General features: G+C 62.0%; 2 protein-coding genes across 2 annotated transcripts in view; both read right to left on the bottom strand.

Annotated features, from left to right (window-relative positions):
* Window positions 1–1,013: 1,013 nt before the first annotated feature.
* On the bottom strand, window positions 1,014–11,299 carry LOC147598262 (uncharacterized). Its single transcript, XM_086764210.1, has 28 exons — window positions 11,258–11,299; window positions 10,930–11,052; window positions 10,584–10,696; window positions 10,109–10,162; window positions 9,711–9,822; window positions 9,439–9,492; window positions 9,258–9,311; window positions 8,983–9,036; window positions 8,555–8,608; window positions 7,914–8,021; window positions 7,682–7,735; window positions 7,475–7,528; window positions 7,143–7,196; window positions 6,609–6,662; window positions 6,367–6,420; window positions 6,072–6,125; window positions 5,529–5,582; window positions 4,425–4,478; window positions 4,292–4,345; window positions 4,076–4,129; window positions 3,937–3,954; window positions 3,733–3,786; window positions 3,488–3,550; window positions 3,092–3,257; window positions 2,706–2,812; window positions 2,365–2,445; window positions 1,923–2,114; window positions 1,014–1,397 (listed from the first exon to the last, which is right to left on the bottom strand). The coding sequence occupies exons 1-28, from the start codon at window positions 11,297–11,299 to the stop codon at window positions 1,248–1,250; spliced, it is 2,139 nt and encodes a 712-aa protein (XP_086620336.1). The 3' UTR covers window positions 1,014–1,247.
* The window catches only part of LOC147598263 (uncharacterized), a 43,174-nt gene continuing 41,743 nt past the window's right edge, over window positions 11,246–12,676 (bottom strand). Inside the window, exons 37-41 of the mRNA XM_086764211.1 lie at window positions 12,527–12,571; window positions 12,352–12,396; window positions 11,929–12,036; window positions 11,596–11,649; window positions 11,246–11,303 (exon numbers count right to left, since the gene is read on the bottom strand). Of these exons, the coding sequence (XP_086620337.1) occupies window positions 11,607–11,649; window positions 11,929–12,036; window positions 12,352–12,396; window positions 12,527–12,571 (241 nt within the window). The 3' untranslated portion in view covers window positions 11,246–11,303; window positions 11,596–11,606. The remainder of the gene's footprint in view (window positions 11,304–11,595; window positions 11,650–11,928; window positions 12,037–12,351; window positions 12,397–12,526; window positions 12,572–12,676) is intronic.

Consider the following 12,676-nt stretch of genomic DNA (forward strand, 5'->3'; position numbering starts at 1 on the left):
CCGCGACGCCTCTTCCCTTTCCACTCCCTGCGAGGAAGAGAAGTCTCTGCATGGCGGGGATTTCGGCCGCAGCCGTGCTGATGCGCCCGCGTGTCCCCAAGGGCTGGTGGCGGGCGAGGGGACATCGCCGAGGGCCAGGGCTGGCATCGCGCTGGCGGTGGTTTTACAGATGGGTGCCCCACACACCAACCAGCGCGTTGTGGCAACTGGAAATTAAACGCCAGAGTGGAAAAACCCCTTTCAAGGCACTCAGTCCTGGAAGGCGAACGCCACCCCGCGTCCCCCTCGGCCAGCACGGCTGGCGATGTGGCACGCGGGCCCCAGGGACCGAGCTTGCAGAGCGCTATGGCTTATGCACACAATTTGGCATTGCTTAAACTGCTCCCTGGAGACCGCACCCCCCCCACCCCCCAAACCTTCACCTGCTGCTCCCCGGAGCCCCCGGTCCAGGGTGCAGCCTGGCCACCGCGCTGCTCCGCTGGCATCGCCACCGGTGCCCAACCTCCGTGGGCCAGGACGCGGGCAGCCGGGGCACAGGCGCTGCAGGAGCCCGAGCAGAGAGGGGTGCGGCGGAGCCAAGCAGGGGCGCAGCACAAAGCCAGCTGAGATCTGGGGGCTTTGGGGCTGTGCGCCAGAGACACGGGGGTGCTGGTAGCAGAGCTGTGGCTGGGGTGCCACATGGAAAGCCCACAAACTTTTTAGCAGGGGCTCTTGTGAGAGGACGAGAGGCGATGGTTTTAAACAAAGGTTTATACTGGACATAAGGAAGATTTTTTTTTACGCTGAGAGTGGTGGAGCACTGGCCCAGGTGCCCAGAGAGGCGGTGGATGCCCCATCCCTGGAAACATTCCAGGCCAGGTTGGCCGGGGCTCTGAGCAACCTGATCTGGTTGGAGATGTCCCTGCTCCTGGCAGGGGGGTTGGGCTGGGTGGGCTTTGAAGGTCCCTTCCCACCCAAACCATCCTGTGGTTAACCAGTCATTAAATTAGCACCTTCTTATACATATACATATATATAATATATATAATTTATAGAGAAATGACTTTTGTAAACAAATGTTCCTCTACTCAGAAGGAAGCGTAGTCCGTGGCGTAACGCAGCTACAAACATGTCTCCCCAGAAGAGGACCGGCAGCTCCAGGGCGTGGGTGGGAGCCCCGTGCCACCCCCAGCCTCCGCGCACGGCCCCAGCAGGACAGTTCTTTGGTGGGGAGGGAACCGGCCAGTTTGGTTTGGGTGTCACCAGTTTCAGCTGAAGCAAACTGGTCCGACTGTGAAACCAAACTGGTGGGCGGCGTCGCCGTTGTGGAAGACAGCCAGGTCCCGCAGGGGCAGCAGGGAGAGCTCCTCCGTGGAGAAGTGGAAGATGGTGTCGGTGAGGGAGGACTCGTTGTCCAGCTGAAATGAGCGCGGGGGCAGCTGAGCAGCACCGAACCCCTCAGGGGGGCACCCACTGTCCCCTTCACTGCTGCAGTTGCACCCAACAGCCCCATGGCCATGGCCAGGTCTCCATCCCCAGCCCTTCATCCTCCATCCCCCAGACCTGCGGGGAGGGAGGGACAATGTCACGCTGTCCCAGCAAGGGATGGTGGCACCACCAGGCATCCAACTATGCCAGCCCACACGTGCGACCTGTCCCTGCACCCTGGTCACACACACCACCTTCATAGCTTCTCCATGAAGGTGGCCTCCCGCCATATCCTCCAGAGCCCACCCCGTCCCCTGCCACTCCCCAAGGCTGGGGCAGCTCCGTGGGCCCAGGGAGTGGACGCTCTCCATCCCCATCTCCATCCCACCATGTGGAAGCCTCATGCCCCAGGTCTATCCCAAACCCTGAGGGGTGCAAACACGCGCCAAGGGGCTCTGCAGACATTGGGGGGCTCTTCCAGGCATAACAAAGGATCCGGCCGCGGCCAGGCTTACCACACAGCCTGCGGGTAAGGTGGCTGCGTAGCTCTGCTCCCGGGAGTCGGCCAGGAAGCGGATTTCCTTCTCCAGCTGCGGCTGGCCCCGCTCGGGGCTCGGTCTGCAGGAGTAGGAGATCTTCTGGGCAGCCAGGAGGCTGTGCAGGCGGAGGAAGCGGAGCTGCACCGGGCTGGCCCCTGCGTACTCCAGCTGCGGGGGCAACGGGAGAGAAAACCGGGTAGCGGGAGCTGCTCAGAGGGGTCTGTGCTCCCCCGGATCCAGAACTGGGCAGGGTTCAGCCCTCTGCTAAGGCACTGGTTTGGATTTTTCAGCAGAGGAAGAAGGTGGTGTGTCCCATCGTGCACAGGCATCACCCCACCACAGTGGGACAGGCACTAGGAGAACCCCACCCCATGAGATGGCCTTCACGTCCCCTCGGTCATCCCGGCCAGACACTCACTAGGAAGCCCCCAGGCAGGGTGCTGAACCACTCAAAGGTGTCCTCAGAGGTGTAGGTGCTCAACCAAGCCTTGATGGGGACCTGCGGGGAGGGAGGGACAATGTCACGCTGTCCCAGCAAGGGATGGTAGCACCACCAGGCATCCAACTATGCCAACCCACATGTGCGACCTGTCCCTGCACCCTGGTCACACACCACCACCGTAATCCTCACCCCAACAGCTCCCTGCGATGGCAGCGGTCACCACAGCAAGGGACCGGCCACACTGTCCCTTGTCCAGCCCTCGCCCACCCCGAGGGGTAACGCAGGGCTGGAGCCGCCCCTCAAAAGCCACCCCCTACCTGGTTGCGGAGGGGGGCTATGCAGGTCTCGCCCCCTGCCGTGAAGTTGCAGAAGGCCACCAGTGCGTCCTGCGGGCTACCCTGGTTGGGGTCGATGTAGTATTGACCTGGAGGGAGGCAGAGGGGAGTTCCTGGCACCCGTTCTTTTTGTCACGGGGAGGATGCCACGCAGTGCCATCCCAGCTCGTGGCACATCCCTGCTTGCAACTTCAATCTCCTGGGATGCCCATGAAACCCAGCTGAGCTCATCCCCGAAATCCACATCCCAAAGAGCTGCCCGTCCCTCCACGTCGGCCCTGGATCCGGACAGCCCTCCCTGTTCCGGCACGGGGAGGGCTGTCCGGATCCGGGGCCGACATGGAGGGACCCCTTGTACACCCTGGTACCGTCGGGCAAGCTGGGATAAGCCAGCAGCAGCTCCTTGCAGGTGGTGGCCGGGTTGGTTTTGGTGCCGTTGGGATGCTCGATGAGGGCTTGCAGCTCCTGGCTCAGGGTGTCCAGCAGAGCCTGGATGGCCGTGTAATTCAAGTGGTTGGAGGGATAAATTAGGTGCTAAAAGAAAAAAAAAAAGGATATAACCAAGTTGATATTAGTCTTCTCTCTTATTTTGGCCAGGAGCTCAGGGAGGGGATGTGACACGCAGGGGTGGGACAGGGATTAACCAAATCTGGTCTGAAACTCGGGATCAGGACCTCAGAAGCAGCAGGACGTGGGATGCTGTCAGCCCCTTCCTTCCCCACATGGCACCCACCGACGCGGGAATGGGAACCCCTCGCACTCACCCGCAGCTCCTCCCTGGACAGCATCAGTGTGGGTCCGCTGGGACCAGGGGGGCCGGCGAGACCCTGGGTGACAACGACAACGCCGGTGACGCTGGCTGCTGCCCATGAGCCCCCCGCGACGCTCACGGCTCCTCCGACAGTGCCAGCAGCCAGCTGTCCTCATGGCGTGGCGGGACCTTGCCGCCAACTTTGGCGGAGCAAGGGACCCAAATTTTGGCACGAGGGACGTTAGCGGCTCTGCTTACCGGCAGGCCCGGCACGCCCCTGGGTCCTGGCAGCCCTGGGAAGCCTTTCAGCCCCTGCCGAAGGACGAGGAGGAGGAGGAGGGAGGAAGAGCAAGGTGGGGAGATGCTGCCGTGCTGAGCTGCACCCCGGGGCCACCCTGCACCCCGGGGTGAGGGTGCCCTCGGCAGGACTGAGCCTGGCTCCAGGTGCTCCCCACTACTTACTTTGGGTCCGGACGAGCCCTGGAAGAGAAGGACAGGGCCCAGCTAAGAGGGAGGCAGGCAGGATTGAAACCCCATCCCAGCGTAACCCCCACGGGACCAGGAGCAAACCCCAAACCCATCAGAAGGGCGATGGACTCACCGGCGTCCCTGGGATGCCGGGGTGTCCCCTCGGGCCGGTGGGGCCAGCGTCACCCTGCAAAGACATGGGAGGAGGTCAGGGCACTACAAGGGGCACCCCCAGCCCAATGTCCTTCCTCACCCCAGCCCCTTCCCCAGGTGGGTTTTACAGGGAAAGATGAGGAATTCGCCCCAAATACTCAGCTCTGTTCCTTCTGTTCCCCCACCCTGCCCTCACCTGCTGTCCCTTGGGTCCCGGCCTCCCGGGGACGCCGTGGGGTCCCAGCTTGCCCTAGGAGAGGTGGCAGGGTGTCACGCAGGGCGACAAGGGACCAAGGGAAGAGGGGAAAAGAGCCAAACCCTTCACGCACCTTGAAGCCATCGTCCCCTTGCGGGCCCGTCTCGCCCACGCTGCCCCTCTCGCCCTAGGAGCGTCAGGGAGAGCTTTAGGGGAGGGGAGGAACCCCCCCGCCCCGGGGCACCCCCGCGCACAGGGGTGGGCGTCAGGAGCCCTGCTCCGGTCACTCCATCCATGGCATTGCACTGGGTGGGCAAGGGAGGCTTTGCTTCCTGCCTGACCCTGGTGGGACACACCTGCCTGGGGACACTTCCCAAGGCCAAAGATCTCCTGGCCTCCAGCAAGCAGCTGGAAATGGGAAATTTATAAAAAGAAACCCAAAACCCTTTCAATTTGGTAGAATTAACTGTGCCTGGATTTGCTGGGGGAGGAGGGGGTGTGACGGAGTGTCGGCCTTCCCCCGCTCAGCTGCAAAGACAAAACTGAAAGTGTTTTATCCCAGATGAAAATATCATTCCATAAAACCTCAGAAATTCCCAGGAAACACTTTGAAAAAGTAACGGAAATTCCTTTTGTGCTGAAATCTGGTGGAGCAGGGGAAGCAAGCCCAGTGTGGCAGCTGCCTGCACGCCCCCACCCCCTGCCTGCTCGGGCCCTGCTGAACGCCCTGGGCTTCAGCTTCTGCCGCTCTCATCCAGCGGCCCAGGAATTCAAAGCTTTATTTATTACCAGGGTTTCACCTTCCTGAAGGCTGCAAGCAACCACCCGCCGCCCGGGACTGCTTGTCACTCTTATTTACGGCCCCGTGGCTGATGGATGGGACGTGAGGATGCTCTTGGCTCCTCGGGCCAAGGTTGGACCCATCAGCCCATCGGTGATGGCACAGGGGAGGGACGTGCCCGTGCTGCAGCAGAAATGATGCTGAGAGCAGGGAATTAAAAACTACGCTGCTGCTTGCAGCTCCAGGAGGACGCAGAGGCTGGAAAAGGACCTGGTTTTGGAGAAAGTCTAAAGGTCCCGTGTCCCAGCACATGGGGACATGGTGGTCAATCCCAAAGAAGGATGCCGCAGCCATCAGGGGCCAAGAATAAGTGATGGCATCCAGCAAATTAAACGCTAGCTGTGCCCAGAGTCCCCGCTGCGCCCGGGGACCAAGCGCCCGGTGCGTGTCACCCACCTTGTGTCCTTTTGGTCCGGGCTCTCCCTTCACGCCCTTCAGCCCTGGGATGCCCTGAGAGAGAAACGATGCGGCACCGCATCACCCCACGGCTGAGCGGCTCCCTGGCAAGGAGGGACCTCGCTGCCACAAGGATTCTGAGAATTTCAGGCACTTTTAGGAACTTTGAGGCATTTCTCAGCAAATCCTTGATTTCTGCTTTCGGGAGGACCCCTCAGCAAACCCCACTAAAAATGCAGTTCAGGTCCCTGGCTGGTTACAGAACAGCCCAGCTTTTTGTTTTGTGAAGTTTCCACATAGAGCAAAACCAATTTCCAGTAATTAAAAAAATATATTTGAGTAGGTTTTTTTTTTTGGCTAATGGTGGCTGCTGCAGCGCAGCCGGTCCCTCCAGCCATGACATTTCTCTGGGAACCCCGGTTCGGCCCCACTCGAGACAGTTCTCTGCCAGCACTCGGCACTGCCAGGCATCAGACATCCCGTACATCTCGTACCCATGGGAGTAGCAGCCAGCAGCCCAAAAACCTCCCAGTGAATACTCACATAGGGTCCCTGGGGGCCCTGGGGTCCTTCCAGCCCCTCGTTGCCCGGGCAGCCCTGAAACGCAAAAGCGAGAGACCCTGGCTGGAGTGCCCGGGGTGCAGCGTGGGGGCAAGGCAGGAGCGGTGCCCCACTGCCTCTTGCAGGGAGAGCAGCCCAGGGGAGCTGGGGGTGTGGGAGACCCCCGCCTTGGGCACAGAGGCCCCTGTACTGACCCGTCCTTTTCTAAGCCGGGGGCTCAGGCAGGTGGGAGCAGCCCCGCAGGCGCCCTCACCCCGGCGGGACAAAGCCCACCTACCTTGCGTCCCCGGGGTCCTCTTGGGGGCCGGTAGCCCGCCTTGCCTCGCTTGCCCTGGGAACAACAGATTAAGAACTCACGAGCAATTCAAGGCTGTTAAAGGCACCAAGCTGGCAATGTCGCATCCCCCTCGCTGCCCCCCCCAGGGATGCTGAGCCCCCTGTGAACCAGGACCCCCATGGGCTCTGAGCATCGACCCCCTGCCTCCCGCCACCTTCCGCGGGGATAACGGTGCCATTTACCGGTCTGCCAGCTTCTCCGGGGACCCCTTCTTCCCCTTCACGCCCGACATCGCCCTGGGGGAAGGAGAGATGGGAGATGTGGGTCACCAGTAGCCCAGTCACATCCCAGACCAGGACTGGGGAAAAGGGGCTGCTGCCTGCATGGAGATGGGGACAGAGCTCACCAGGTGCTGTGGCACCCTGGGGATGGGGGCCAAGGCCACCATGCAGAGCTGGCCAGCAAAGGGGAGGTCTCCTGTCCCCCACAAGGGCTTTCAAGGCACCTGAGCCAGGATGGAGGCAGCCCTGTGGGGCTGGGGCCACCTGCCAGCCCCTCACCCAAAATTTAGCCAGGGCAAAGGCATCTAAGGGCTCTGTTTGCCTGGCATCGATGTCCGGTTGCCTTTATAGTGGGGAGAAACGAGCCCACCCTGGGGCAATTCCACTTGGTTTCTCTCCACGGACCACGTTGGAGTTGACCACCTCAGGCTCAACCACCCCATGCCCGGTGGCCAGTCCCCCTCAGGTGCCATCAGAGGAGGGTTTTGGAGGTACCTTCTCTCCTTTGCGACCTTTCTGCCCTTTAGGACCAGCTTGTCCTGGAGACCCCTAAAAATCCCAAAGGAGAAGGAAAACCCTCTGTAAGGATACTCCGCCAGGAACGTCACCTCCCAGCCTTGTGCCTCGCACAGGAGGATGCTCTAAGCTGAAGTCTCTGTTTGGTGTTTTTGCCCCTTTTCCCACAGAAATTTGGGCAGAGCCGGGCTGCAGGGTGTTTCGGCAGGAGCAGGAGATGCTGCCTGCACGGGAACTCGCCGCAGAGGGAGATCCCAGTATCCCGCTGCCCATGCCCGGGAGCACCAGCACAGCCCCATCCCGCTCCTCACCATTTGCCCCGGTTTTCCTGGCTTGCCCGGCTCCCCTTTCGCACCCGCCAGGCCCTAGGAAGGAAAACAAAAAAAATCAACCCAACTCCAAAAAATACGCTCCTGGGTTATTCCTCCAAATCCCGGGACAGGCTGGCAGAGAGGCACGGACCTAGGCTGCCAGAACAGCCAGTGGTGGGGAGGGGGGCGAGCCGGGAGCCCACTCACCTCGGTGCCGCTCAGCCCCGTGGCTCCGGCTTCACCCGGTGGCCCCAGATGACCCTGGGTACATTTGGGGACAAAACACGAGGTTGGCATCAGTCCCGGGTTACTCAAGGGAAGGCTGGAGGGTGAGTACGAACCCCAGGTCCCTGGGGTCTGGATTGGGGCTGTCCCCCCCAGGGAGGGCCACCCCGCAGAGATGTCCCCTGCCCGTCCCTGCAGCGGGGAGAGGAGTTACCTGCCGGCCCGCCTGGCCCTTGACGCCCACCGTTCCTCTGGCTCCTTGGTGCCCGGTGTAGCCCCGGAGCCCGGGGACGCCCGCCGGTCCCCGCGCACCCGCTGTGCCCTGCGGTGCACAGAGACGGGGCAGCCGCTCACACCCCAGCCAGTGGCCGCCCCGCGCAGGGCTTCGACCGCACCGAGCGATGGCTCTCGCCATCCGCTTTGCAAATCCCCCCAGAGTTTCTTGCACGTCCCAACCTCTCCCAACAGAGGCAATCGCCCAAGTTAAGGACGCATCAGCATCGCAACATGGGAAAACTGGGATGCAGGGCATCGACAAAACACCTTGGGCTCTGCACACCGCAGGACCACGACCATAAAACGCATCTCGGGGCAGCACCAGAGCCCTGAGCACCGGGCGGTTCCTGGAGCCCTCTGAGCTTACGGACGCCCGCGCATTCACTCCGCAGAAGCAAAGAGGGGGAAGTCACCACGTTGCAGGGCAGGACGGAGGAGATGCAGCCCGGCACTCGGTCAGGCAGAGCCTGCTTTGTGGCCACCCTGGGGTGACACAGTGCCAGGCTCTGCTGCTCCGTCACACGATGCCACCAAACCTCCTTCCCAGCGGGGTTTCGCAGGGACAGGGCTGGTACTCACCGCCGGGCCGGGCTTGCCGCCATCTCCCTTGACTCCATCGTCTCCTCCGAGTCCCTGCGGTGACGTCGGGGATTCAGAACAAGCCCGCCACCACCACGTGCTTTGCGCTCAGCCCCTCTGCAGGCATTTTGAGCATCCTCCCCCTCGCAGCATCCAGGCACCGTGAGGGAGCGAACATGATCCGATAGCAGGAACGGGTCTTCCACAAGGCATCCCTGGGTGAGATGCTCTGATTTTTGGGGTGGGGGCCTGTAAGTACCTCCTGGGAATCAGTGCCAAGGTGTGAGGCACCTGCTCACTCCTGAGCCCCCTGGCCTGGGCAGTTAAGGGGCAAGAAATCCTTTGGCTTTGGTTTGCGTTGGAACTGGTGAAGCCCTGGGGAAGCCTTTGGCAGCCCTACAGCTCTGCAAGATCCCAGGCATCCATACCTCTAATCCTGCAGCACCAGCGGGTCCGGCTGCGCCTTGTGGCCCTGGATCTCCCTGGGGATAAAGGGGAAACAGCTCTGATCCCAGAAAAGCCCTTCCTTGCCTTGTTGAGTTTGGATCTCAGGCCCCCAGGTCACCAGCCTGTCCAGCTCCTCCACCACAGCCAGCCCCACCACATCCCCCATCGGCCAGAGGCGGAAAGCAGAGCTTGGGAAAAGACCAGAAAAGGGCATTTCACCCAGGGATGAAGGGTTGGAGCCATCACCCTGCCGTACCTTCACTCCCTCAGGACCGTCAAGCCCAGGAGGACCTCGGAGACCTGTCCCACCCTGTTCAGGGCACAAGCAAAGAAGCCCCATTGATTCAGCCCTGCCCAGTGCTCCCAGTCACACACACACGTCCCCCTGCCAGGTCCGTGACCAGCTGAAACGGGAGGAGGGACACGATCTGACTTACAAACCATCCTCTGCCTCCAGCGGGTCCCGCAGGTCCAATGACACCGATCTGACCCTGGGACACAGAGGGAGACGCGCTCAGCAGGGTCCCAGCCCGGCCGCGGGACAAAACGACCCAATTTTGGAGTCGTGCCCGTGAGATACAAAATTCTCTAACCATGGAGATTTGCCAATTCCTAGTATTTTCTGTGAGCCCCTCTCCTCGGCCCCCAGCACCAGCCAGCCCGCGGGGATGCTGGGAGCCCGGTGGGCTGCGGCAGCCCCTCTCTGTACTTGCCAGCAAACCTTCTTGGCCCTTCTCTCCTTTGTGGCCTTTTTCTCCAATTTCCCCCGTACCAGCTCCCGCGCCAGGCGCTCCAGGAAGGCCCCTGGGGCCAGCATCACCCTGCCCAGGGATGGAGGCAGAGGTGTCACCACAAAAAAAAAAAGAAAAAGGAACAGCAACTAGATGAGTGTCTGCATGGAGAGGACGTGTTTCGGTGCCGCAGTCAGTTGACCCTAGGGTGCTCAGGAGAGGTGCTGATGCCAGGTCTGAGCCCTGCATCTCCACTGGTCCTCAGCCATGGGGACACCCCTGTCCTGCTTCTGCCCCCGCCACGGCAAAGGGAGCAGCAGAGGCTGAGCAGGCTGTGGGTGCTGCAAGGAGGGACAGTGTTAGAGGCACTCCTCACCTTCTGTCCCCGCGGTCCTGGCTCGCCCGGGTCTCCAGCATCACCAGCGTCGCCCTGCCCGGAGGAGGAATATTGTCACCAGGTGCAGCGGCTGCTCCCCAGCCCCATCCCAGGGCGGGTTACAAGCTGAACGCTGACTTCCATGGGCTCCTTCACCCTCCTCCAGCTGGGATTTGGGTGCTGGGTAAAGAGTTGACCCCGCAGCTTCGCCTTCACCAGGAGGTCACCTCCAGCTGTGACCCACACGATTGGGCCAGTGAGGACAAAACGCTGAGCACAGCCTCGCCCAAAGGGACCCCAAAGCATCACCCCCTCCTTCCACAGCCACCTCAGCCTGTTTGTGGCATATCTGTGGCACGGGTGGTTGTCCAGAGCCAGTGCAGCAAGTGGCACCCCTTTTCCATCCCACCCCACCCCATCCCAGGCCGAGGACACGGGTGGGCAGCGGTGACCGCTGTGCTGGTGGCCAGCACACCTTACCTCCTTGCCGTGCTCCCCGCGCCTCCCCGGCAGCCCCTCTGGCCCATCATGCCCTGGCTCCCCGGGGTCCCCGCTGGTGCCCAGCGCTCCGCAGGGTCCTGCCTCACCCTGGTCAGGATGAAGATGGTCAGGGTTATTCTCAGCTGTCATTTCCAGCTGACCCTGGCTCTGCCCTCCATCATTTCTCGGCATCCCAGCCACCCCAGTTTTCCTTGCACCAGATACCCAAGCTTTGAGGGGACCTGGACCCCCCAGCCATGCCCAGCAGCACAAATCCCCAAGCACAAGCCTGCTGAGGGCGGATTTCAAACAGCCCAATGTGGATTTAGGTGCCTGCTTGCCCCCGCAGCAGCGGGACCAGGCAAGCCCAGCACCGCCAGCATCGCCCCCAGCACCCAGCGGGAACCGACCTGCTCGCCTTTGGACCCTGGCTGACCCTCTGCTCCCGGTGGTCCCGGCGGTCCCTGAGGAGGAAGCACACAGCCCAGGTCTAGCACAGCTCGTTATCCCGCATCGCACAAAGCCTTGGGCTCAGCTAACGCGACACAGGTTAGCTGAGGATCATCAGCCTCCCTGCTTCGTCTCCTGGAGAAGGCCGTGGGGAGAGCGAGGCTGGAGCAGCCCCAGCCGAGGGAAGGACGGGGTTTCTCAGCTGATGTACCTGCTCACCGTCCAGCCCGCTGACACCAGCATCCCCGGGATCTCCCGCATCACCCTGCCAGAAGACATGGACATCAGGACAGACAGCCACGGCCGCCCTCCATGCGGGTGCCCCGCAGACCTCACCGCCCTGCGTTTGCAGGAGGGCGTGCAAGGCTCTCCTCCCACCTTGCACCAGACACATAAATCCCCATCCTGCTGGACAAAACCAGTGGCCAAACTGGGAGGGATGCTTGGCCCTTTGGCCTTGGGGAGGAAACTCCGCTTTGGGCAAGTGGAGGGAGCCCACGGGTCTACCTGCCTGGGCAGCTCCTGACCCACCAAGGGGAACCAAACCACCTCCTTACCTTCTCTCCTCTCATCCCTGAAGGCCCTTCAGGTCCATTTGGGCCTTCCCGGCCCTGAAAACAAACAACCCGTTATCAGCAGTGAGGTTTTGCTTCAGCTCAGGAGGCCCTTGGGGCTCTGGAGCGGAGTTCTGGGATGCCCAATCCACCACATCCCCGTGGGCAGAGCCACCAGCATCTCAACCCCCTTGCACCAGCCTCCCTTTCCCATCCCTTCCTGCTTTAGGGAGCTCCCCGAAAGCGTTACACCAGCAAAACTCTTGCACACTGTCCTACCGGCTGAGGCAAGAGGTTGTGCTGGGCATCGAGCGACGAAGCCCCATCTGCACTCACCGGGTACCCAGGTGGGCCAGCAGCACCAGCCGCGCCAGGAGCCCCTGTTTCTCCCGCAGAGCCAGGCTTCCCTGGGACGCCGTCCAGCCCCCGCATGCCAGGAGCGCCCTGCAAGGCCAAAAGGCCCCTCAGGCACCCCGAAACACCGCTCCGGGTGGGGCAGTGCCAGTGGGAGCCCCACGGCTGAAGCAGCTGGGTGGTGGGTACTGGTGCCTCATCACTGCAGGTGCAGGAGGACACTGCTGTCCCTCTTGCATACCCAACTTATCACCACCCAGCGACAGGGTTGGGGTCATTCTCTGCCCCACCACCAGCCTGGGGACAAAGTTGCCTACAGAGCAGGCTTCTATTTTTCACCCCATCAGACATCACCCAGCTTCAGCCTACAGAGCATCTCCGCAGGGTGCAGCCACCGCCACTTACAGGCAGTCCTGGAAGCCCCCGAGGACCAGGATCTCCTGCCCTGCCCTGAAATAAGAAGGATGCTCAGCGGCGTGGCCATGGCGCAATGTATACATGGCACACCACCGTGCATCCGCAGGGACTGAGGCAGAGGGAGCGCAGCAAGCCACACCCGCGGGAGCGCGGGGAGCCCTACCTGGGAGCCGGGAGCGCCTCGCGGACCGGGGGGACCTGGCAGGGCCTGGGGGAGGAGAGCGCCATCAGAGCCCCGTGCCGCAGCCCTGACTGCTCCCCTCTCCCCAGTTTGGCCCCTTGATGCTGGTGGCAAAAATTTCCCATTTTCCCA

This window comes from Chlamydotis macqueenii, chromosome 20 (assembly GCF_036417535.1).
Source record: "Chlamydotis macqueenii isolate bChlMac1 chromosome 20, bChlMac1.mat, whole genome shotgun sequence".
Classification (NCBI taxonomy): Eukaryota; Metazoa; Chordata; class Aves; order Otidiformes; family Otididae; genus Chlamydotis; species Chlamydotis macqueenii.

Excerpts from the sequence above, each read along its gene's own strand:
- LOC147598262 (XM_086764210.1), bottom strand. The coding sequence starts at position 11,299 with ATGCGGGAGATCCCGGGGATGCTGGTGTCAGCGGGCTGGACG. Across the intron at positions 9,493-9,710 it reads CCAAGAAGGTTTGCTGGCAA|GGTCAGATCGGTGTCATTGG; the intron begins GTACAGAGAGGG and ends TCTGTGTCCCAG. Across the intron at positions 2,115-2,364 it reads CCCTGCCTGGGGGCTTCCTA|CTGGAGTACGCAGGGGCCAG; the intron begins GTGAGTGTCTGG and ends TTGCCCCCGCAG.